The 27,633-nt window shown below is 33.4% G+C and overlaps 1 protein-coding gene across 6 annotated transcripts in view; it reads left to right on the forward strand.

Moving 5' to 3' along the window:
- The window catches only part of GRIK2 (glutamate ionotropic receptor kainate type subunit 2), a 685,903-nt gene that overhangs the window by 289,938 nt on the left and 368,332 nt on the right, over positions 1-27,633 (forward strand). For all 6 annotated transcript variants that reach the window (XM_055391438.1, XM_055391439.2, XM_019030081.3 and 3 more), the window contains 2 exons: positions 4,118-4,171; positions 7,734-7,907. In XM_055391438.1, the coding sequence (XP_055247413.1) occupies positions 4,118-4,171; positions 7,734-7,907 (228 nt within the window). The remainder of the gene's footprint in view (positions 1-4,117; positions 4,172-7,733; positions 7,908-27,633) is intronic.

A 27,633-nucleotide genomic window follows, 5' to 3' on the forward strand; every position in this document is an offset into this window, starting at 1 on the left:
AAAATTAGAAAATAGGTAAAATGAGAATATGAAAGTTAAGATGAATCCAGAGCGACATTATTATACAGTATGCATCCTCTGAGGTCCTATACCGGAAGACCACAAATATGGTGGTGTTATTTTTAACTTTGTCTCACATTTGAATTTTCCAGTTATTCTAGTAATCAAGAAGAAAGTGAATAGCTTCTAGGAAATTCAGCAGTGCATTTAATAGGGTCCTATTTTGTGATTTGTGAAATTTTTCTGAGATTCCTGAACATTCACTGATGTTGGAACTCCTAAGACATGGTACAGGAGTTGAAGAGCAAAAATAGATGAGCTTTCAGCTAGTCTGGCTTCATCCAAGAATGAATATTAGGACTATCCAGAAAAAGAAATGGCCTTAATCAGTTTACTCTTGTGTGTTTGTTTGTGTAATTTATTTAATTTATTTATTTAAACTGATTGAGCTTTTACTAGTTATTGAACAACAGTGAATTTGAAGTTTTCCTGCTAGAAAGCTTTAAAAGTGAGTGGAGCTTGCGGTTGAGTAGATTTCCTCTGAGGCAAGTTGAGTACACTAATTGGCATGCATGCCTCCATAGCAGATGATTCTACCTCCATCCAGATTTATCAAAGAAAATACCCTAGGGCAGAGCCAAGATCCTCTGAAGTAAAACCTCACAAGGACATTGTATCACAGGGAAAAAATAGTAATCAGGAACTTCAAAGTTTAGATCAGAGAGTGTGAAATAAAAACTTTTAGCCTGGAAAAAATGTAAAAGAAAATGCTAATAAAATCCTACAGTGGTGTGAAGTAAAATAAAGTAAAAATTGAAGAAATGTGTATAGGCCCCCCTCCTATTGTTGACCTTGAGCAATATGATTTCTGGATCTTACCTGAAAAATAAACTGGTTGCAAATTATCTGCCTAGATAACTGCATGTGTTAATTCATCATATAGCATAGCACTACACCAGCTTAATGTTGGGGTTTCTAATAATATTTTGACTTTAGAAAATTTAATCTGTAGTATTTATTTTAGGAGAGATGATATCACAACCGCTTTTATGTTGAGGCAATTATTATATTATTTGTGCATAAAAACATACTGATTTTATTCTCTCTAATGTGTTTGAAGTGTGCATACAATTCACTCAAAAGTAGCAGTAAGACATGCTATAATTAAAACCAGATCCAGAGAAAGTTATTTAAAAAAAAATTCTACTGGAAATTATTAACTAATCTTTTAAGAGAGTATTCCTGTTGTTCATTCTTTTTCAGTAAGGTTACAATGTAGGTACTTAATCAAAAATAACTACTATTTCTACCTCCAATTTTGTTTGTTTGTTTGTTTGATGGAGTCTGGCTCTGTCGCCCAGGCTAAAGTGCAATGGTGCGATCTCAGCTCACTGCAACCTCTACCTTCTGGGTTCAAGCAATTCTCTGCCTTGGCCTCCTGAGTAGCTGGTATTACAAGCAGCTGCCACCACGCCCAGCGTATTTTTTGTATTTTTAGTAGAGACAGGCTTTCACCATCTTGGCCAGGCTGGTCTTGAAATCCTGACCTCGTGATCCACCTGCCTTGGCCTCCCAAAGTGCTGGGATTACAGGCATGAGCCACCGCGCCTGGCCTTCCAGCGTTTTCTACGTCATATATCACAGCACATAACTGATCCTTGTTTTCAAAATCAAAAGCTGAGAGAAGGTCAATGAAAGCCAGAAACAGACTCCAATTACCCTCATAGATTTCTTCTCAAGGTGATGAAGAAAAACCTGTAGCCATTGGAAATACATATGTCAGAACAAATCATCTTCTCCACCATCTCCTCAACTCCTTCCCCTACACCAAAGCAGAATTTGATGTACTTGCCTGAGACGTCCATGTTTTCAAATTTTCAAGGAAGGAACAGGCAAAAATTTTAGAATGCATGGAGTCAAAAATTGTTCTACATCTTTGAGAATATGAAATATACCACTTTAGAAAATGACATAGATTCCAAACTCCACATTAGAGACCTGGAGTCCATGTTTACTCACTGTCTCACTTTGTTGGACAGTTTATTCTTTTCGTGTCCTAGTTTCCTCACCCATAAAATGAACATAATAGTAGGACTGACTTCTAGGGTTTTTATGAGGCTTAAATATGTAATGTGCTTAGAATAGTATCTGACAAATTTTAAGCATTATATAAGTATTATTTTTAGTTATACATCTGAATCATTATTTCTTTCAATTACCTTTATCTCTAGTTCTATACCTGCAGAGTTGATAAAGTAAAAAAAATTGCCAAGCATAATATTGAGCTGTCATTGAATGGTACTGGAGATAGGGAGCCATCTGAACATATCCATCTGGAGCAATGAATGCCTTCTACAAATATGATCTTGTAAATTTGTATTTAATAAGGGAAATTCTGTCTTATTTTGCTTGAGATGAAATTTTAATCCGAATATTATTGGTTTATATAAGTATTACCCACTCAAGAAATATTATTTGGTAATTTGATACCTAAATTTCCTGTGCTCAATTCTTTGATGCCACCTTTCATTAACCAATGTTTCTCCCTTTTTAAATATATTTGATACATTCCAAATTTTTCACAAATATGTATTCCTTCTTAAAGAATTCATGTTGCAGAACTACAAATTCTATCCTACCTAACTGGTTAATGCTGATTTATGAGCATGATGCTTTTCTTATTTTTATTTTTTATTTTTAATTGTTGTGGGTACATAGTAGGTGTACATATTTATAAGGTATATGGGAGATTTTGATACAGGCATACAAAGTGTAATAATTACATCAGGGTAAATGGGATATCCATCACCTCAAGTATTTATCCCTGTTTTTTGTTTGTTTTGTAATGGGGTGTTGCTCTGTCACTGCAGCCTCGACTTTGGGAGCTCACATGACCCTCTCAACCTCAGCCTCCCGAGTAGTTGGGACTAAAGGCATGTGCCACCATGCCTGGCTATTTTTCTTTTCTATTTTTTTTTTTTTTTTTTTTTTTGTAGAGATGGGGTCTTGTTATGTTACCAAGGCTGGTCTTGGGCTCAACCAGTCCTCCTGCCTTGGTTTCCCGAAGTCCAGGGATTACAGGTGTGAGACACTGCACCCAGCCAGCATTTATCCTTTATGTTACAAACAATCCATTTATACTCTTTTAGTTATTTTAAAATATACAGTTATTATTGACTATAGTCAACCTATTGTGCTATCAAATACTAGATCTTATTCCTTCTATTTTTTAACCCATTAATTTCTATATGCAGAATGTAGCTGAGGCAGCTACTTCATAAATGAGTTTTTGTAGTTAGTGGCTTTTGGAAGGCTATTAGATGTACCTGAGAATAATTGTTTCCTACTAAGAACTCTTCATTTAACTAAAAATGCATTGTTTTTTAATTATCCTTGCCAACTGCTGTTCATTGATGAGCAGTTATTTCAAAAGCATTCTCTTATTTTCGGAGAGAAAATGACATGGACACTTGTTATAACTAAAAGTTCTAACCCAAAAGTCCTTGTTTTTAAGATTGACAGTCTAAAATTGATGAGGACTGTAGAAGAGTGAAATAAAACACAGTAATTTGTGACTAGTTTATTAATAACAACAAAAACATTTCTTTAATTATATGTAATTTTTAAATAAGAGTGGTAATTTACATTTCCTTCATTAATGCTATGGAAATGTCTCTAAAGAGCTAAAATAAATGCCTGTTGGCATTGTGTTTTGCAGCACTTTTTTCCTAATTCAGTAATATTGTTCATTAAAATAAAATGGTGTTCCTCATTGGAGTATTTGTAGTAAAGACGTTACAAATGTAACAAATTAAGATGTGCTAATTTCAGGTTTTGTGTCAAATTTAATGCCTTCTTTAATGTGTTAAGCCATAGCTTTACAATTGCAAACATTCAACTAATAGCTTTTCTATCTAGAGAATTGCTTCAGAAATTCCTTCAGTAACCACTAATCTTTAACTACTGGGAAAAGATTTAGTTTAACCTAATTGTATGTAACATGAATATTGTAGGTTGATTCTTTATCACATCCTACTGTATTTTGTTCTCACTTGAATTACTGACATACTGTCTTTCCTGAAATATGTACCTTCAGTAATTTTTTTTTTTTTCTTAGGCATTAGCCATGGGAATGATGACAGAATACTATCATTATATCTTTACCACTCTGGTAAGTACTTCATTAAAACAAAATGTTCCGAATTTTATTATTATGACTTTTTCAGATGAAAAATAGGTTTTTTAGTAAGAAGTATTATGACTGATTCCTTTGTAGTTATATTTTAATTTGATAAGACTCCACCAAGATTATTATCAGAGAGGACAACTCTTAATAGAAGCTGATGATTTTGAAATAATATCATTTCAGATATCAATTCAAAATATTGCATGTCTTATTTTTATGTTGCTTTAGAGAACTTTCAGAATATAATGGATCTTGAAATTAGTTTCCTGAGAAATCAGTGCTTTAGAAAAGCGCAAATTCAGCCGGGTGCAGTGGCTCATTTCTGTAATCCCAGCACTTTGGTAGGCTGGGGCAGAAGGATCACCTGAGGTCAGGAATTCAAGACCAGCATGACCAATATGGTGAAACCCCATCTCTACTAAAAATACAAAAATTAGCCGGGCATGGTGGTGGGTGCCTGTAGTCACAGCTACTCGGGAGCCTAAGACAGGAGAATTGCTTGGACCTGGGAGGCAGAGGTTGCAGTGAGCCAACGGTGCCACTGCACTCCAGCCTGGGCGACAGAGCTAGACTCTGTCCAGAAAAAAAAAAAGAAAAGAATAAGACAAGAAAAGCACAAATTCTTATGTTATCTCAGCTGTATTCACTTTTTGAAAATCAGATTTATTGAAGCTGTCCTTTCAGTAGATTACATTTTCTATTCTGCTTTTGCCTATGTTTAGTTAGATTTTTTTAAAAGTCAATATGCTTTAATTTGCCATCAGCAAATTGAATGTTACCTTTATATTTTGTTTTCACATACCCATCACACAATTTTCCCTTATGATGTATGAAAATCTGACTTTAACCTGTATCAAACTTACTGTTAGCTCCATTTTGTTATCAATACATTATCCTGACCTTTCTTTCTCTGTAAAACAGCTGTCTCTTTACTAATTCTTTCTTCCACATGTCCCAAATATGAGAGTATCTCCAAGTTTGGACTTCATCCAATCTTATTTTCTCTTCAATTATTTTCTTCAGAACTGGTTTGTATTTAGAGCCTCAGTTATCATCTTCGTTCGAATGAGGTCTAAATGTTCTATGTAATATTTATGAATTACTGTATACTGTAAAACACTTTTAATTGTTGTGCCATTAGATGATTTCAAAATATTTAAACTTTAGTGTCCTCTGAATTGACGTCTCTTCTGATTATCTTAAAAATTTCAACTTTTGTTGACTCCTGTATCACCAACAAAATTTTACTGATTTTTCCTTTGTAGTGTCTCTAGCATCTATCTTCTCCATTCCCATAACAAACAGTCTAACCAAAGTTTTCTTCATTAACTTGAAATTCTTCCAGTTAGTCTCCTTGCTTCTAGAAGTCTTGAAGCTGCCAGATCAGATTATTAAAATTTAATTGATTGTAATAGCTTCCTGTGATGACAACTCTTACCTCCAAAGGAGATTATTCATGCAGTAGGATGTATTTTACTTAAAAATAGCAAAGCTGGCTCTGGCATATCTCTATATTATTTCCTAGCAGACAACTTTTTGCAGCTTGTAAGAAACTTGGTGGTGGGGGTGGAGAGGAAGTGAGAGCATTCCCTCATCAGCAAATTATATTTCAGTGCTGTTACAACTCAGCATAAGTGTAAGATTTTGGGGAAATCAAAAGTATCTCTCAATAGGGAAAATAAATGAAACAACTAGTTTAGGATACATAGAACTCATAGGCCTACATTTGAAGGCCTTTTATACTTTGATCCTAATGAAACTTTCCCATTTCCTTTTGCTACTATTCTCCTTTAGGAATTCTCATTTATAGCTGAACTGATGTGGATCAGTCTCCTGAATAGGTTTTATATCTTCTAATTTTTGTGTCTCCACTCACACTTTGAATTCTCTTTTTGTCAATCATCAGCCCAGTCTTTCTTTAATGGCAGCTGTAGGGGAGAAAAGATTTCTTTTCCTCACACATCATGAGGTTCAAGGCTGAGATCTCTATAACAAAAGAGAGGTTGACAAGAGAAACACCTAAAAATGTATTTAATATAAATTTTATGTGACACAAAAGCCATCAGAAGACTCAAAGAAATGGGAAAATCTGGATTTTTTTTTTTGCTTTGGTTTGATAAAGAGTAGATAGTTATGTGGGAAAATTATTGGGCAAAGGGAGGTTATGATCTAATGGCAATAAATCCAGAAAACTTAGCAAGGCCAAATTGTTCAGATTCTTCTTGACCTCCAGGTATAGGGCTGGATCCCTCTGGAATGAGAGTCGTATGACTTCCTTTCTGTGGGGGTAGGTCAGAGAATTCTTTTATGGTCCACTTCAGGGGAGAAAGGTGGGATAAGGTCACAGAGTGGCCTTCCTGCTTCTGTGTCTTCTCAATTTCCTATAGCCAAGTACCATATTTGGGGGTAGCATGTTCTGAGCCTCATCACAGCTAAGATCCCATCTGCTCTGTGAAGTTTTTCTTGACCATACAAATTGGAAATAATTTGTCTTGCTTCTGACTTCTTTTGCATTTATGATTTCTACTTTTTTACCACTTGGCATATATTGCCATCCTTTATTTATTCACCTCTTTCCTATCTCCTTGGCTAGATTGTAAACATTAAAAAATAAAAACCTTAAGATTCCTATGTTTTTCATAGCACAGACTAGAGCTCAGGCCAATGCCAGCTGCTTTCCACTGAATTGTATTCTTATTAGCTGGCCTGTGTAGCTGTATGAGTCTGAGGCAAGCTGTTCACAGAACCAATGGCATTAATCTTGCCTTGGTTCTCAATATTGTCCATAAGTTCGAGGGTTAGCTATGCCAACTAGAAAGAGGGCAAAACTCCACATGCTGGATGTTTTCATGGTGGCATCCATTTCCATGATAGCTTTGGCCTCATATCTCCTGGGACAACTAAAGGGCAGAGCAAGAACGTTCACTATATACAGACTAGAAAGGGCAACAGGCATAAAGTGTTTATTGGAAACTTACAGTGAAGTTCCTAGGTGTGAGACATGAGATGAAGGAACTGTATTGTTTCTGCAACCAAAAAGGCTAGTCTTGGCCTTAGCATTTTTTTCACACCTTTCATACAGTTTTCATTAGTTAGAAGCCGTATTTTATGACTTGCTTTCTAAAAACAACAATCAAACAAAGAAACACTGACAAAAAAAAAAAAAACAGCAATAACTAGGCGAGGAAGCAGGACACAGAAATAATTAAAGCAAAATATTAACACATAAATTAAGGGCAAGCTATCCTAAACAGAGAGAAGAAAGCTATTGCAAATCTTAGATGTGAGTTGTAGAAGAGCCCATTGTTTCACTGGCGGATTTAGAATAAAATATATACATAGATTTTTACATACGGAGCATGTATCTCTGCAATGCCAAAGCATGAGGACAGTCTATTTGAATCTTGGTGATTTGTGATGTTTAACATCACTTGACACAAAGGTGTTAAGTGACCTAAAAAAAACAAAAATAAGTGACTATTTCAATAATACATGCCTGTGAAGATACTCTGTCGATAATAACAACACAATAACATTTGTCTTTCAGGACCTCTTTGCTCTTGATGTTGAGCCCTACCGATACAGTGGTGTTAATATGACAGGGTTCAGAATATTAAATACAGAAAATACCCAAGTCTCCTCCATCATTGAAAAGTGGTCGATGGAACGATTGCAGGCACCTCCGAAACCCGATTCAGGTTTGCTGGATGGATTTATGACGGTATGAATACCCACTTAAAGATCAGTTTGTGTGTTTCTAAATAGTATTGAATACATATGAACTTCTGGGTTTATATGCATACATATAAACTTCAGTTTAATTGTTTGACATTAAAATCAAAATATCAGAGCTACAATGCCAATACTTTTATTAACAATTTTTTAAAATCAATTTTATATGAAAAGCTTATGCTTCCATCCAAGTATCTCAAAAGGCATTACAACTATCACCAGGGTACTACAACATAGGAATTTCTGTAAAGTTAATTAGTGCCCTACATGGGAGAAATGAGAGACTGAAAGAAGACATACATCTGGTAGTTATCCTTCTGATCTTACCTATCAATATACGAATACTCTTCAACATGATGATTTCTGATATCTGGTGTTATATAAATGACTTATGTCACACAAAACACACAAAATTCTCCCATGAGCTTACTCACTCTTTAAGGCTGAAGACTAATCAATAATCACGTTTGTCATTTTCAAGTCCCAGTTTAAACCCAGAAGCGGCACTATTGCATAAACTATGAAAGAAGGGTATATTCTTATATAACTTAGTTGTTTATGCCAAACAACTTTAGTTGTTTATACCAATGCTTACAATAAAAATCTAATGGCAAGGCATACATAATTTTAAGTTTTCTTATACTGTGTCCTCCAAAAGATAGGTAAAAATCAGTGTTATTAGTTTGTTTAATTTAAGCTACTATGTAAAAATATTATTTTTAAATAAGTAATCAATATAAAAATTATGACTTGAGACATTTTATATTTTTTATACTAAGTCTTTGAAAGATGGTATGTATTTGACATCATGCATATTAATTCAGAGTAGTCACATTTCAGTCATATTTACTCTGTAGTAGCCAAATGTGGCTAGTGTCTACTTTGTCAGACCTGGTAGGTATGTATCATGTTATTTTTGAAAATTATAAATGCCTGATGTTTTCTTATTAAATCATTTTTCTACAGACTAAAGTATCACTATAATTAAGGAAATAGCTTAGCAGTGGGGTGATATTTACATTTCATAGGAAATTACCACCTGCTTTTAATGAGTATTAGTCTAAATGGAGAATTTATAAACAAAAACATCCTCTATCCTTACATGTATGTAGAAAAGCTTTTTCTATTATGATTGTAATTTTTCCATTAATTACTTCAATAGCTTCCAAGCTTGTTTTTGATACTGTAGGGATAAAAGGAAAATTTGATTTTTTTATCCTTAGAAGGTTTTGTAATACAAATTGAGTGCCTTCATAGAGACTATGAAGAAGAAATGGTTAGCCTAAAGGCATCAACTTTCTGATGGAACAAAAAATACATTTGTCTTCTGTTTGTGAGAAAAATCACCTACTAGAATTTGAAAATATATCCATATGAATTTGTTTTAAAAGAAACACTATAGGGAAATTGTACTTCGTTGCATAAAGAGATAGTTGAACAGTCCTAGTAGTTTAGTTTTAACTTATGTTTGAGAATTTTTATTGAGAGGAAAATACCTAAATAACTTAAAAATTAAAATATTTTCCTTTAAAGTGGAGCCAGATTTAAAATAAAATGCAAACTAGAAAAAATTATAAATGTTATATTTTATTACCAGTTTAAAGATGGTGAATCAAACTTTTGAAACTTAAGACAATGTGATTTTTTAATATTATAATGTATGCTATCCTTTAAATTGTTGTTATGATCATGTAAATATTTTTATATAATATATAAATATATTTATATAATATATAAATATATTTATATATTATATAAAAATATTTATATATTATATAAAAATATTCATATATTATAATAGCTTTCTTTACAATTCTTTGATTTCAGGATGAATGTCTTATTATTTGTTTTCAATAGCATTATTAAATGGTTTTAAGAAACGTAAATCAGTAGATATCAGCACAATTTTACACTTTTATATATTTACTTCCACAGATAAATAAGTCCAATGACTAGTGTGCCCCTTTATGTATCAGAATCATAAAAATTATTCAATTTTACTTTGGTACACTCTGTATAGCTATGTGAGTCCCTCTGTGACTTTACACATCATCTCCCGAAATGAAGTAATCCCTAATTTGTGGCAACTTATGTAAACTATTGAAAGACAGATAAGTACAAAGAATGATATATTAATTTCCAAGGTAGAAGCTCTTGGAGAGAATTAACCTCTACAATATGGAAAAAGAGACAGAATATTAGGAGAATTACAAATTTGCATTCTCTCTTTCTAGCACGAGTCTATTCCTCTTCTGCTTTTCCCTGTTGAACTGGCAGATGATTTCTTGGAAGGGGAAAAATGTTAAAATAAAAATGGACTGATGAAAAAATGTGTCTATTAAAAATCCTGGGCATTATATATAAACCATGGATTCTGAGTTATTTAGAAGAATTTTCCATGCAATTCTCTTTCCTTTGGTATAGTTCTTAAACATAAAGTAGATATGAAGTTTGTCATTAAAATAAAGGTTTCTTTCAAAATAGATGCAGATTGATTTTGTTTTTACAATTTCCCTTTTGGAAAATTAATATATTTTAAAATCTTTTCATCATATAACATTGTACCAAAATTTTAAAAAAATACATAAAATATTTTCATTATATAACATTAATTCTTAATTATAAAATAGCATATGGTTATTAAAATAAAACCAATTGAGTTCTGTATTAAAATGTGGGCATATTTATGTCTTATGTAAGTATTCTTTTTCTTTTCAATTTAAAATTGTAAGCATTTTCACAAGTCATTAAATGTTTAGGAAAAGAAATTAATAAGCTCTTTCCACCATGAATATAGTCAGCAAATTAAGAGGATTCTAGTTAGAAAAAAGAGAAAAAAGAATTATAGCCTGGCATTGTGGCATTGGCAACATTCCCTTCAGTCAATTCATGAGATCTCAGTGTTTACGTATCTCTTTTTCTTTTTATCCCCTATAGTCCCATAAAGAAATGGGATTATCAGCAAAGTTTCTAGTGCTTGGAGCAAGACCTATTATTATCAGTATCATAATCATTTGCCATTGTGTAAGATCATAGTGCTCAGACTTTGACATCTTTTCTTCATGTTTGAGCTATAAAAGGAAACAGTAAATTGGATTCATAAGAGTTTTTCTAGTTGAGTTAGGATTTTAACTGGCCTTTGAGATGACTGTTTATGAGTTAAATGACTACTGAATACAAAACCACTTCGCTTGCCATTGTAGTTTCTTTCTCTACAGTCTAGGGTCATCATATTAAAGATGTTAATGTTAGTAACTCATTAAAATGTTTAGTTTCACTTGGTATAAACCCAACCAAGGAACCAACTCACACAGTACTTCCAAGCCTGATCTAGTTAAGGAGGAAGAAATAAAGCTCAACACTCTTCTTTTACACATGAGGGTTTTCTTTTAACATATGGTATCCCACTTTTCTCCATTCCCACACAATGCCATCCAGTTAGTGCTCTGAACTTCCCAGACATAAACCCCTTATTGTAAAACTCTTTCCATACTATGCATTCTGTATAGTGTCCCCATCTTTTCATGCTCCTAGAGGTGTGCAAATACCTTTCAATGAGCGTTACTACTGTTCTTTATTGCAAAATCAGATAACATCTTCCCCAGTCCTCTGACCAGACATTGTCTGCCTTTATGTAGCACATTTACTATAGGATGAGAATTCACTTTTGAACCAGTGCCAATCAAAGCCCAACAGTGGTGATACTTATTATTGATTTATTGAGTTTACAGCAATTTCAGGTCAAGAAAAACACCTCAGAGTACATTTTAAACAGTCTAGCTATATCCCAGAAATCCTTCCCAGTGGTTCCAGTATACATATGCTTATTAATACCAATGTACCTGTAATCCATTCAGTAGCTTAATTTAATTATCAATACTTTTTTTCTTGTGCTGATAGATAATACCACATATTTCCTTGATAATATAAATGTATTACACAAATCAATAATAATCATACTGATTGACTATATCATTTGGGTTTCTATAGGGATATTACTGTTTTAGAAGTTTAAACCCTGGACACCAACTGCTATCTCCATTTCCTTTCACCTCAAAAATCATTAAGCACTGTCAATTTTACTGTATCAGTATTTTTCTTAACTGCATTCATCTTTTCAACCCAGAACTTTATCTTAGTTATGATCGTTCCCTGGCTTTCCTAATAGTCCCCTCACTGAAGTCCTACTCCTAACATCTCTCTCCTACATTCACCTTCTTTCTAGTATGATTTTTTTCAGAACTTTGCTCATGGCTCCTCATCATTTACTAGGTGTAACTTGAGCTCATTTGCCAAGCCTAAAAAGCCTTCTGTGATCTGGCTCTTTCCAATTTGTCCAGCCTCATATTTGCTTGCTCCCTGTTCCACCAAGCCACCCTCTCATCTCACCTTTGATGTGTTGTTACTCATCATGTATCACCTATTCCAGCAGAGGATACTTCATTGTTTAAACCACTTACCTTTTTTTGAATGTTTGGCATATTCCTACTCATACTCTAATTTTCAGGTTTTCTGTTACCTTTTAGATTGAATGTGCCCTGAGTCCTCCAGATATTTTATATGTGTGGTCCTTTATTTATGCACTTTATGTATAACTCCATGTTGAAAGTTAACTCTAGTGCTTTAGTTTGTTTTTACATCACTTTTTCAATAGACTGCTAGCTCTTTTGAAGCAAGAAGTAGATATTGTAATCTTTGAAGTCCCTATACCTAGTTTAATGCCTGGTGTAAAACAGGAGCTCATAATGAGGGAGTGACTGCCTGATTGAATAAATGCATTTGTTAATTGATTTTAATCATATTACATCTGTGTTCTAATCATTAGTTCCTCTAATTTCCCCAAATATATGTTGGAGAGCATTTTATTTGCCCTCTTGTACTTTATTATCAAGATATCTAATCATTTAGAAGATGTAATTAGGCTAGTCTCAATGGCAGAAGCTTAGAAATACTTTCTTTTCTTTTTTTTTTTTTTTTTTTTTTTTTTTTTTGAGACAGAGTCTTGCTCTGCCACCCAGGCTGGAGTGCAATGACACAGTCTCTGCTCACTGCAACCTCTGCCTCCCCGGATTGCAGAGATTCTTGCGCCTCAGCCTCCGAGTAGCTGGGATTACAGGCGCACGCCACCACGCCTGGCTAATTTTTGTATTTTTGCTAAAGATGGGTTTTCACCATGTTGGCCAGGCTGGTCTCCAACTCCTGACCTCAAGTGATCCACCCACCTTGGCCTCCCAAAGTGCTGGGATTATTTATAGGTATGAGCCACTGCGCTCGGCCATTAGAAATACTTTTGATTAAATAGTGAAAGTATAGTAAGTTAGAAGAGTAGTTCCCATTCTTTTTACAAAGGAAGAGATAATGTTTATGAGAGGTGAGTCTTTATGTGTTTTAATTCTAAAGCCCTAACAGTTATTTCTTTATAACAACAGACCACAGACCCCAGACTTAATAATTTCCTTTTTTATTTGAGTATCTTAAAATAAAAATGAGCATCTTGTATATACATCTTACAGCAGGAATTTAGCTCATCCACTAAGATGACACAAGTAATCATTTGTTACTGTATAAAGATTTACTTTTATAGCTGGGTGTGGTGGGGCAGGCCTGTAGTCAGCTATTTGGGAGGCTGAGGTGGGAGGATCACTTGAGCCTGGGAAGTTGAGGCTGCAGTGAACGGTGTTCACCCAGCTAAACTCCAACGTAACACCCCGTCTCAAAAAAAAAAAAAAAAAAAGCAATGGAAATAGAACCATAGAGAAATAAAGTATGAACAGAACAGACAGGCTTTTTCATTTACTGCTAGAACAACTGCAAGCCCACCTTTGCTGCTGTTTGTCTTGATTAATTTTAGCTGTTTTTCTTTAATTCGTTTGAAATGAATGTAAATATAAGGTTTTGGCAAGTAATGGATCAAACCAACTCAACATTTTTTAAATTGGTGAAGCATTTTGAAAAAGTTGGCTTCATCTTATATTGCACTAAATCACCAAAATAAAAGAATAAAGAGTAGCAACATAATGAATTAATGAATTAACTTTTTAAAAATCAATTTTAGTACTGTGTATTGTATGCAGCACACAGGATTTGATACCAGGCACTCAGGATTTGGTAATCAAGACAATACGTCTATTTCATCAAATAACTAAGGGAATTGATAAAATCAGAAGATAGTAACTGTTTTTCTGATCACTTCACAATCTTTGTTGATATAACAATTATGTTCAAAATGTGATGTTGATTGCTTCTTAATTGTGTATTTTGGGATCTTCTTTCCTGTCTTCCTGAAAATTCTTGTTAAAATTTCCTGTTTTCCGTAATCATTTATGATAGCAAGAGGCACACATATATTTACCAAGAATTTAACATAACTTCTTAGTATTTTGTCGAAAAATGTGTAACATTTCACAAAATTTATTAACATAAATGTTATAACTACTAGCCTTATTCTTGTTGTTACCACAGAAGAAACATTTTGGGGTCCATAATATAATAAAATATGGCAGAAATATTTGTATATTTCAGAGTATGTAATGAAGTCATAAGTACAACATTTGTTACATTTATATATGCTTGATTTAATGAATGGTAAAAGGACATGGAGCATGGAGTGTGAATAACAGAATGGCACTATATTTCTTTATTTTATGTACATATTAATCTTCTAAGATGCACTAAGCTACAAGTTAAATCTAAATACAAATAATTGAGATGACCTAAAAACCTCCATTGTTTTATTAACATAGAACATTTCATCTAATTGCCTTTTCTCATCGACAGATTAAATAAGCATCATTTAAGCATCTAAAATTGATGGAGATGGAATTTCTATTTTAAGTAATTGTTTTTTACATGAAAAATGGCAGTTGCAGTGAAGCATTATCTTTATGGTCATATTATTTTTATAGGTCAATTTTCAAACTTTTCACTTGGGAAAAGTAAGGGTAAATCAAGAGACATTTTTTCACCTTCACCCTGAAGAGCAAAATTTATCTTCAAAGCATTGATATAATATTATGTGACACCAACTTATAAAGGATAAATACATTTCTGCACACAATTTTCTTCAGTCTCTTATTTTATATTTAAAAGTGTAGGGGAGAAAAAAAAAACCAAAAAACCTTTTCCTCTACCTGTCTTAGGTTTGTTCATTGTCTGGGACCTCTGACAGAAGACAGACTAACATGAAAAAATAACCGAAGTTCATTGTTGTATGCAACACCTACTCACACTGAAGAACTCAGATGGGAATAGCTCAAGGGGTGGTTAGAACGTGGACTTATGTAGCCTCTTAACAAAGAAAGATATCTTTTTAGAAAAGTGCCAAGACAAAGGAAAAGTGATTTAGGCTTTTAGGGGTGACAAATTGTGAGCAGATAGATATATACATATAACATTATATAAAAATAAAAAATTATATATATCTAATATGCCACTTGTAGGATCATATGCATATATATGTGACTATATCATATATATGTATATGATCATGTACATATATCATGTGATATGATTATATAATATGTATATGTATATGATCCAACAAGTGGCATATTTTGGGGTGGCATATCCTGAACTCCTTCAACGGCTATATGGTTTTACATGGATATGACGAATCACCAATGATATGAGGAAGTCTAACTAGACAGAAATTTGTGGTGTTCAGGAAGGAGGGCCCCTCAAGGACAGTCAATGTCAAGGACACCCAGAAGAGGTGATGCCCAATGCCCTGACAAGAGCATGAAGTCCAACTTTGCAGAGTCTGAGAACTGACAACATTCTGAGATTTAAGACTCCACATCTGCATCTGGACTGTGGCATCAAGGTAGAATTAATAAAAGCAATGAATGTGACCTTGAAAAACAAAAATGCCAAGCTGGTTATTGAGGTAACAAGGCATTGAACTTGAGAAAGCAAGTACAGGGCACAAAGTAAAGGAAATACAACATGGTCAAGAAAACAGAGAATGGATTACTTCACTGGGGTAGGCACTCAGTTTCTAACCTGAGAATGAAGTTAACAGCAAGTTTGACATAATGTTCAATGTTGTAAGTTAAAGGAGTGGATTGGGAAACAGTGGGATATAAATCTGGGATAATGTTTTTTCACGCTAATTAATTAAAAGATAATTATAAATATTCTACATTTAACATAGAAAATAAAAATAATTAAAAAGCATCAAATACTGGTTGAAATTATTAAAGAAGAGAGAGTAAGAGATGGAATTGAGGCCTACAAATAAGAAATCTTATTATTCAAATATTCATAATATCCTACAGCAAAGTTCTGGCTAAGGAAGTTTATTACTGTAACTATAGTGCACTCTCATCATAGAAGGAAGAATGGATCTATTTTTAAAATGTATAGAATATGTTTTCTGGCTACTAGTTTGCATTCAGGGTAAAAATACACCAAACTAAACTATATGTTGTATTTGGGATGAACTAAGATGGAGTAGACTGGTGGTAATTATCAAAGCTATAAGTTTTCCCGTATTATTTCAGTTTTACGAATAATTTTTGGAATTTGTTTTTGGCTCCTCCCCCCAAAAATTTAAAACCAATGCCATGTAAAAAAATACCTTGGCCTCATCCCAGTCTTTAAAATTTGCATTTAGTTGAATACTTACATTTATATATGATTTTATATAAATATAAATAATATAAAATAAGAGGGAAATATATAAAAATATATAATTCTTATTTATATCTAAATTCATATTATCATATTATCTTAGGTAATATCTTAATACGTTTGTGCTGCTATGACAGAATACCTGAGACTAGATAATTAATAAAAAACAGAAATTTATCTCACAATTCTGGTGGCCGACAAGCCAGATCAAGGTATTGGCAGGATTGGTGTCTGGTGAAAGCAACTGTCTGCTTCCAAGATGGCACCCTCTTATATTCTCCAGAGGGGAGGAACACTGTGTCCTCACATGGTGGGAGAAACCAAAGGGCAAGAGAGTGGTCCTTTCAGCCTGGAGCTCTTTTATAAGGTTGCTAATCTCTTTCGTGAGTGTTTAATGCAGTGATGATGACTTAATCATCTCTCAAAAGCCACACCTTTTAATTCTGTTTTATTGGGGATTAAGTTTCAACATGAATTTTGGAAGGGGGCACAGTCAAACCATAGCACGCACTTTTGTGAATAGTAAGCAATATTCATATTTATCTATTTAATCATATTCATACCTATATTTATGTACTAAACTATACTATTTATATATATCTATACTCATTTTTATCTATTTACTAGAAAGGCAGTGTCACTGGTCACAGTATTAATAGGATAAGCATTTATAATACATGGACTTAGTACACTCAGTATATGCAAATGCTCTTTGACTTATGACAGGATTGCATGTTTATAAACCCATCATAAGTTGAAAATATCATAAGTCAGAAATGTACTTAATACACCTAACCTACCTAATGTCATAGCTTAGCCTCGCCTACCTTAAACATGTTCAGAATACTTACATTAAGTAAGTATTACTTACCTACATTTGGACAAAATCATTTAACACAAAGCCTATGTTAAAACAAATTGTTGAATCTCTAATGGAGTTTATTGAATGCTGTACTGAAAGTGAAACACAGAATTGTTATATGGGTACTTGAAGTACAATTTCTACTTTTTGCATATGGCTTTTGCAACATCAAAAAATCAAAAAAATCACAAGTTGCACCATCGTTAAGTAGGGGATCGGTTGTGTGTATCAGATTTTGGCATATTTTTGTTATTAAATATTAGCTATAAACTATAAAAATATTTAAAAACAAATGACACATGTAACTGTAGATTGCATCAGTTTTAGAATCAATATGTCTGTAAGAAATTTAACAATTTTCCCTGCTGTGATTTATAATGAACACATTGCAGCTTTTTTTAGTCATGTTCAATTTTAGAAGAATTTTATTTAAAAATAGAGATTCTAAAAACTATCATAAATAAATATAGAACTTGGCATATAATCAAATTTATATATAATGCACAATAATCCTGCCTCTGATGTTTTAATATAAATATATACCTCAGTAGATATTTCTATTTCTTTTGTTTTAAATTACCTACCTCTGGATCCCACCAGTGTAGAATTTCTCCTGCTAATTGATCCAAAAAAGTACTCAACTCTGTTATTAGAAATAAGAATATATGCATATATAAAGAATAGGAATTCTAAGGATGTTAGGATGTGTACAGTGGCCCTAGGAATAGTGACCCAAACAATGACTTTATACAAATTCTGAGTCTAGCTACCAGCGAATGTTACTATTTGTATTTGACATCTAATATAAATAACCTAAATTGTGAATTGTATTTAATGCTTACTGCATTTTACTGCTATTTCTGCCTTATTAACTCATGACATCATGGGGCAGTTATCATCTTCATTTTATAGATTCAGAAACATAGAATAGGCAGGTTATATATAGAAAGAAAGATCCCTAAACTATTGTCAGAAGCAAATATAAAAGAATCCTTAAGCATCTAAAGGAAAAAGTTGAGCATGATGAATTAGAAACCAGGAAAAAAAAATTACTTTAGATGTGCAGCCAGATTTTTTGCTTCATTTTTAACCTTATAGAATTTCACACCAGTTTTGGGTAAGGTGGTAGCTAGTTGGTCTACTAAACCCTGTTATTTCTTTCCTTACAGACTAAACTCATACATAGAGGTCACAAGCCACATCTGAATCTCATTCCCAAACCTCTCTAATGCTGTTACTTTAGGCAAGTTACCTAATCTCTTTGAGCCTCACTTGTCAAATAGAAATAATAAATTTTAGTGGGTTGTCATAAGGATCAAAAGGGATAATGAATTCACATATAAGATGTTGAAAACCTACCTGGCTTTTTATAATTATAAGTTATATTATTGCCTCCTCTTAAAGGCCCCGTGACTTATAGCATAGAATTTGACAGAGTGCTTGTGGTTTAATTAACTGATTAATTATTTCAGCATTAATTATCATCTGTTGTATGCAAAATCACTGTAGTAGACACTTAGGGTGTACGTGTGTGTGCGTGTGTGTGTGTTGGATGCAATCATAAGAAGCTTTCATACAGAATCTGCTTAAAACTTGAATCCAGTAGTCTTCTTTTTAAAATGAGCCCAATTACAATGATTTAAAATGTGCTATTACAATAACATATCCCTATTTAACAGATATTTAAGTCTAGGTAGGAGTTTATGAAAATGGTATGTGTCATTTATTTTTTCTCAATGTCAGATCATTTCGTTTTTAAGTTAAAAAGATGGCTTGTCGGACACAGAATTAAAGGATGGATTTTTGGTTAGGTTTTTTGTGCCTGTAGTAGAAGACTATTAAATCTATTCTATTTCCATCTGAGAGCAAGAGTTTTGTAATCTAAATCACCTAACTCTTGAAAACAGTCTGCTTATTACTTCCTTTGTAAACTTCTGCTAACAGTTTAATATTTCTGAGCCTCAGTTGCCTTAGCTATTCGACGAAACCAGCCTACATCGCAGTGTCACTCTAAAGATTAAATACATAACTCTGACACTATTGAAGACAGTGTCTGGCCAGTAGTTGATCCTCCATAAGTGATATCCATTTGTTTCAAGATAAATGCCCTTTCTGCACTTTAGTGCAGGTGCTACTATATTCTGAGTACAGTTCATCATTCTCAAAGGATCTTTTGATCCCTGTTTATACAAAAGTGACAATTGAATAAGAATGCAACTGTGTAAATATTTACTTACTTTTAAATCTAAGAGTAGGTAGTTGCTTATTTTAGTGCTCTGGGTGAGATTAACTGAATGATTGAACATGACATAGCTAGTTTAATATCAAATTGTTGATGCTTTTTTTCATGACACTATCGGAGTAATTATATTTACATTAGAAAGACAAATTTTAAAAAATGTAGCCTATGCAGTTTTGTGATATAAAGGCCTAAGAAATGGTCAAGAATCTAATCTGATGCACTAATTTCCAAGATATGCTTGGCCAATACTTTTTAAATCCACATTAATAAATCAGAAGAATGTTTCAGACAAAAATGAAATGAAGAGTTTTAGGGTGAATTTGCCTAAAGGATATTAGGAATTCTCCTGCTTTATTATGCAGAGGAAATATTATGTTGATCTTTCATTTGCCTTTCTAAAAGAACTCATACATATTTTATTCATTAATCTTCAGAATGCCCTGTGACCAAATTGAACCAGAAGGGGAAAGTGAAGTTATTAAACAGACACAGATGTTGAAATGGTACCAAATCGATCCTTCATAAAAAACCTCCTATGTATTGCTATTCATTCATTCATTCTCCAAATATTTACTGAACATCTACTCTATGCAATGTATGGTATTATATCATGTGAAGGATAAGAAAAATATAAATAAATAGATTACATGATGTTTGCACTTGAAGAATTATCAGTTTAATAAGACAAGTGAAACGTAGCCTTAAATCATTGGGAAAAAAATGCTGGCATGCAGTGAGAAATGTATATAGAAAACAGTGCATTTAGATGAGCATTTATCTACTTTTTGTTTAGGATATAACTATAACTTTACATAAAGACACAACTTGAGAATGTTATGTGCCCAATTAACATGAAGAATGGTTCACTCCCTTTGTAGTTACCTCACTGGACTTGGATAAAATTCTACATTCCTGTGATAAGTCAAAGAAACTCAGAAACTTGATCAGGTTGAGCAGACTGGTTGATGGAACCACGGGTTTCATTGTAAGATGCTCAGCACATATGTACTCTATTCAAGCTAGAGAATTTCATAGCTGCTGCCAGGTTTGAAGTACTCCAGAAAGTGCTACCACAGTGCTAGAGTGACTGCCAGACTTGGGGTCCTGGTATTTCTGCTGAAAATATGGCAGTCAAATGGTTATCTCTGTTTATCCTTTCTTCCATTGCCTTGAGTGTTGAAGGCCATTTTTGCCAATTGTCTCCTCACATCCCGTCTGGTCACTCGTCACTAGTACTAGAGCTCAAATTTACTCTCAAATTGACCTGGACTCCCACTATTCCAGCTGTTTAGCTATCTGGTTCTTTATGCAACAAAAGGCACCTCTGAGTCTGCCCATAGTGGCTGAGTTAGGACCCCCATATCAGTCAAAAGCTATTTCCAGATCCAGCTCTTCTCTGAGACTCTCAGGCCTTGTCTACACTGTACTTACTTTCAGCTGAGAATGTGTTCTCTCACCTAACTCCACTTGAGCATCCTTAGTCCCTCAAAGGTACCCTGGATTGTGGTCTTGATTGTTTTTCTCCTAGGAGTTTCTTTGATTCTTTGTAAATTTTTCCACTTTCTTTCTAGCAACTTTCAAGCCCTGGGTACTACTAAGGAGTGAAGGACAGAGCAGTGTCTATAAATCCATATATATATTTGCAATGTAAGAAACAGAGGAGAGAGTAGTCTCAGTAAAGCCAAATATACATGGCTACCAGAGAGAAGGTGCAAAGTTGACTTTAATCTATTTAAAAGAAAAAAGTCACTAAATGAATCCATTCACAATATGAAAACCTACACCAAAGCCGGGCTTGGTGGCTCCTGCCTGTAATCCCAGCACTTTGGGAGGCCAAGGTGAGAGGACTGCTTGATCTCAGGAGTTCACGACCAGCATAGACAACATACTGAGACTCCGTTTCTACAAACAAAATGGAAAAAATTAGCCTGGCATAGTGACACACGCATGTAGTCCCAGCTCTTTGGCAGTCTGAGGTGGGAAGATCACTTGATCCTGAGAGGTCGAAGCTGCAGTGAGCCGTGATCATGCAACTGCACTCCAACCTCAGTGACAGAGAGAGACTCTGTCTCACAAAACAAACAAACAAACAAAAATCCCTATACAAAGAGAATTTGATATTTCTATCTTTTCACATAGAACTAAATTAATAATAATACTAATAATAATTTTTATTGTTATTATTTTAGCATCACCAAGTACAGGACACCCCTGCTATAAATGTTATAAAAATTTGACAGTTTGATGTTATTGGAAAAGGAATTTGGGGGAAGATAGGGCTCAAACTGAATCTCAAGTATAAATATAAACATAAAATAGCATTTTGATAAAAATAGATGAGAGTAGGAAGGTCATTTAGGAAGAAGATAATGGAGAGCCATTAAAGATATTAGAACAGGAGAGTGCAATAAAAGTAATATCATTTACCATTCCTTGCTAAATATCATGCAATTTGTGGTGATTATATAAAGATATGTTTGCCTTATACTAACTCTAAGTCTCACAAAAATGCTGTAAGATGAGCATTATTTCTCACTTTACAGATGATGGGACTGAGGTGCCAATATATTTAGCATGTTGCTCAAGGACATTTGATTAGTAAGGTTAAGGCTGAGCGTTTAAGATCAGTCCCTTCTAACTTGATAACTTGTGCTTTTCCTGCCCTGTCCTGCTTCCAGGAAGGCATATCTGGTGGCTCTGTGTGAATGCATAAGACACACTCCAGCAGGTAGCAGGCTTCCTGCAATTCAAGCCTGAGTTTATAAGGACTGGTATAGAGCCCAGGGGGCTCAAAGGAATGATTGAATGGGAAGATCTTTTTGAGATAGGGAAGGATAGTATGGAGACAAAAGAGGCCTTAGAGCTTTGCAGCTGAGGTGACTAGGAAGACTCTAGTGCTTTTCACAGAAATGGGGCTATTGCAAAAGCAGGGGGCTTGAAAAGGAGATGGTATTGATTGCAAACAGGAAGATTTGAGATGATGGTAATACCTTAAAGGAAGAGAGGTCCAACAAAAAGCTGGAAGCTGAAAAATTCTTTCTCATTTCTATAATGACTCAGTTTTCTGTTTGTTTCAGAAATGGAGAAAAACATTTCAGACTTTTGGGAGCATATGTTTACAATCCTTCAGAGAAAAAGACTTAGTCAACCTATTTGGCCACCTAGACTAAGTGACTCCAGAAGCTGAGAGAATTTAAATAGTGTTGAATGTCAAAGAATTACTGCATACTTTAGTGCCCTTGTTTCTCAGTAGTCATGCCGGAACAGCCTGTGGCTTCGTAGTACATGTGTCAGGGGTCTTACGAATAATGCCTTGGGAGAAGAGATGTTAATTTGAATTCTGGTTCCGGCTTTCAAGCAAAATATTACTCTTGCTAATGTTGTCTATAAAATAAACTTCTCAGATTTCATTCGCAGCCTTCAAATATTTATTCCTATTTCCAATTTTTTTACTAAATCAAAAGGAAAAGGGAAATGAATAAGTGATAAATTAAAGACTGTGAGATATCTTTAAAATATGAACTTCTCTAGCCCCTAAGGCAGGTGCACATGAATTTAACTGACAAAAATTATGTACAGTTTTCTTGATTTGAAAGTCTCACTTAAATGTTAAACTAAAATTTGAAACAATCAAAATCTCAAGGTAAATATAGATGTTACTCACTTTTAAAACATCATAATTTGAACATTTACTATTACATAGATATTATGTACTGTAGAAAATTTGTAAGCTATGAAAATATGTGGAAGACAATTAAAATTTTCCATTTATTGACATACCAAGCAAAGAAAATGACAATTATCATTTTAAGGACCAGTAGAAGTTCTCTTAACCCACCTTCCCCTAACCGATTTGTAAGAGTAACCAAAGCTCTGTATCCACTAGTTAAAATATACTGATTGACATCCACAGAAGTGAGAAAACTCACCATCAGGAGGCTACTATCATGTTTCTGTATTTTGACTCCATGGTTTGGTATTCTTAGAAAAGGTCAGTAGTATTTTTTCTATAACCAGTTCATGCTTGTTGTACCTACTAATTCATAATTCAATTAAACATTACATAAAATAGTTAAATAAAAGTGCAAGCATAACATTGTTTCTATGAAAACTCAAATGACTGCATGAAAAAAATTGATAAAGGTACTTTGCAAGTATCTCTTTATTCTTGTTTCACTTAAAAGAAACAAGCTGAAAATCATGGATAATCCATTATGTTTGGAGCTTATGCAAAACAGAAGAGGAATTTCAATCAGCAGACCCATGAAAAAGGTCTTGGCTCTACATTAATACATTTACGAATACATTTACAGTTAGATGTTGTACATTAACATAGAAATTTTGAAGTATATATGCCTTAACTGTTTAACTGGCCAAATGTTAGCTTTGATTACTTTGGAAAATTATTTATAATAAATTTTCTGTGCCCTTGTACATATTTCATTAAAAGTAGGATCTTATGGTATACACAGCTTGCTTAATGTTTTCTTAAGTTAATTTAACATTTATTTAAAATTTGCTATGTCTCAAGCACTGTTTTTGGAATAGAGCTATAGTGGTGACTGAGATGGAGTTCACCTTCTATGTGGTACATAGAAAATATAAACAATGAAAGAAAACAAATTAGGATAAGAAGATGGAGAGTGATTTAGGAGTGGGGAAGGCCCTTTAGCTAGGGATATGGGAGAAAAATATATGTGGAGTAAGCCCTAAAGGATAAGAAATAGGTAGCCATACAAATATTGATCAGAAAAGCATCCTAGGCAGAAGGAACAAGTCCAAACTTCTTGAGATGGAAACAAGCAAGGTGCATCTGAGGGAAAGAAAAGGTAACACAGCACACTGATAGGTTGCCTTTCTTTCATAATTTGTGATGAAAAAAATCAAGGGTATCCTTTTGATGCATTATATTTGAATTGCCTATTAGATATCCAAGCAGGAATATGCAGTTTTGTTTACTATTGTATTATTTGAGCCTTTAACAGTATTTGGCACATTAATAGGCATTCAATCAATATTTGTTGAGTGAAGGAAGGAATTATTTTGGGAAGGAATTATTTTGAGATGGGTAATGTTTTATGAGTTTGAAACTCAGGTGAAAGGATTGTAGAATAAATTTGTGAGTCATTAGCACATAGATAATATTTACAGCTAAGAAACTGGTTAAGATTATTCAAGGGTATAGTGTGAATAGAGGAGTGCCAAAGAGTGATCTTAGAAGTAAAGAAGAGAAAGAGAAGCAAAGGTGATTGAAGATGTGCAGTGAGGTAGAAGAAAAACAAAAAGAGTCTAATTTCAGGAAGACTAGAGAAGAAAGTGTTTTGAGAAGGACATGGTCGATTGTGTCAAATCAAGCTATGAGAACTGCTTAATTATGGTAAGCTTGAAGAACTAATCATTTTGATTTGACACGAAAGCATTGTTAGTGACCTCAATATTATTGTCTGCTTGGAATGTTGGGGACAAAAGCTAAGCTGGACTGTATTGAGGGAATGTGAGGTGAGAGAGAAGAGGTATCAAGTCTAACTAGTTATTTCAATGGGGTTTCAATTTAGGATACCATAGAAATGAACCTGAAGAGATACATAAAGTCACATAAATTTTTTTTAAATGTTGAATTTTTAAGGCATGTTTATATAGGTATAAATATTCCAGTAGAGAAGGAAAAAATAATGTTGCAGGAAAGAGTGAAGATACTTGCAAAGCTGAAATCTAAGGAAGGGACACTTAGAGGGAGTTAGTCTTAGATAGAAGCAGGGATTGTTTATTCCATTATAAAAAAAAAACAAAGAGAGAGAAGGCAGAGTGTGGAAATTCAGATGCAGGTGGGTGGGTGATTTTGGGCAGGACAGCAGAGTAGTTCTTGACTCATTTTCTCCATTTTATTAGTGAAAAATGAAGTGAGTATACCAGCAGAAATGGAGTTGAATTGGAAGAGAAATTTAGAAGGTTTAAGAAGGGGCAATAGGAGCAAAATTATCTTTTTGGAAAGTGGGAAAGTGAATATTCTAGGGAAATACAGAACATTTTCTGGGTTTATGGCCCACTTGAGATTAGGGGCCATAAATGTTAAGTGATTTCAGTTAACTGTATCCTACTAAGCCCAGAAGGACAGTTAAGTCAGCAAATAGTTAAATTTAATGAGTTTAATTTCTCTAAGAGACCATGATGGAGAATAAGAGCTAAAAGAGTTGCCAGTATTTATAAACAAATAATTGTAATACCAAATCATAGAAGTTAGAATGGAAGTAAGGGAATGTGTGAGGTGTTGGACAGTGAAAATGTGGATTGAAGTTCTCCAAGGGGGTGAAAATTAGGTGGAATAGGGTCATTGGAGTCACTGGGCTGGGAGGATAGGGGATTTGTTAAAATTAAAAGATGCATACAAAAATTAAAAGATACAATTAGATTTTATTAAGCAATTCTAAATTGTCTTCTAAAATTGCTGAACTAATTTATACACTCTCCAATGTGTACCATACTATTATTCATTATGTTTTTAAATCAATAATAATTCTTAGAAAGTTATTTAGACTTATTTGTTTAACAATTTAAATAGAATTGAATCTCACTATTATTTTGTGTGCTAGTCTTTTCTCAGAATATGTAGCCTCCTCCCTTCTCCCCACCCCCCCGCAAGAAAACCCATGTAACAGAAATAGTAATAGTAAAGGAGGTTCTATCCATGAAACAAATGTTGAATTTTTAAATATGAGCCTGTAATATTTTATCAGACATAATTTCTTTACACTTCAAAATATCAAGTGTTTTATTATAACTAAACAAGGAAACATTGAGTTCTATCATCTTCATTTTTAAACTATTAAGTTTCTCTCAACAGCCAAAATTGATAATAATTATAAATTGGCCTTTATTTTTTATATATAAAATGTATCTATATCCACATTTCTAACTTTCATATATATTTATATTATATATTTATATATTATATTTATATTACATATATTTATATTTATATATTTATGAATGTTAAAATGTAATATAGATTTTTGTAGAATTTTATCTCCTTCTGAGAAACCATGTCATAAATTTTTAAATTTAGATTTCTTTTAACTTGGTTTTTAATTTGGAAGCAGGAGCTTGGCATTAATGTGTATAACATAACCTGAACTATTTTTTCTTTTCTTGAGAAATGTAGCCTTGTCTTGCTTGCTTAGTAAAGTAATGCACCTTAATTCAGCTTTGTTATCCTTCTTCTTCTTCTTCTTTCTTCTTCCTCTTCTTCTTCTTCTTCTTCTTCTTCTTCTTCTTCTTCTTCTTCTTCTTCTTCTTCTTCTTCTTCTTCTTCTTCTTCTTCTTCTTTTTAACTGTAGCCTATTTGGTAGTTCCTTTTTCCTGTGAAACATGTATAAAGTTCTACAAAAATACCAAAAGTTTACAATATTTATTGCTAAGATGCAGGTATACTACATTACTTATCCTCACATCATTAGACGAAATGCATATGAACTCTCCTTACAACTGTGTATTGAACTTCACTGGTCATTGGTTATTAGAACATTTTCTTTTAATGACTGTCTCTTTTTGTAAGATACAAGTGTTACTTTGGAGAGAGGTAGGAATAGCTCTATGGAAAAGGTACATGTACATGTGGTGGAATTTTTCCTGAAATTAAAGGAAACATGGAGTTTGGTCAAATGCATCAAATAAATTAAAATAGTGACAGTTACTGCAACTGAATCTGCTGTCTTAATATGCTATCAGTGTAAAACAGCAATCATTTATAATTGTCATCAAATGACAAAGTTAAGTGTGATAAGAATATTTTGCACACCAATTAATTTTTCTATCAGTTTTGATACTTTAAAATGTTGAACATACAGTTCTTTAAACTGCATTGTTTCTTTTTTAGCTGTTTAAAATAAATTCTTTAAGAAGTGCAATGATAAAAAAACAAATCAGCAATGTTAAAAAATATGTAAGGAGACATGCAGATTTTAATCTTCTTGTTGCTACTGT

Source organism: Gorilla gorilla, chromosome 5, assembly GCF_029281585.2.
Source record: "Gorilla gorilla gorilla isolate KB3781 chromosome 5, NHGRI_mGorGor1-v2.1_pri, whole genome shotgun sequence".
In the NCBI taxonomy this organism is placed as follows: Eukaryota; Metazoa; Chordata; class Mammalia; order Primates; family Hominidae; genus Gorilla; species Gorilla gorilla.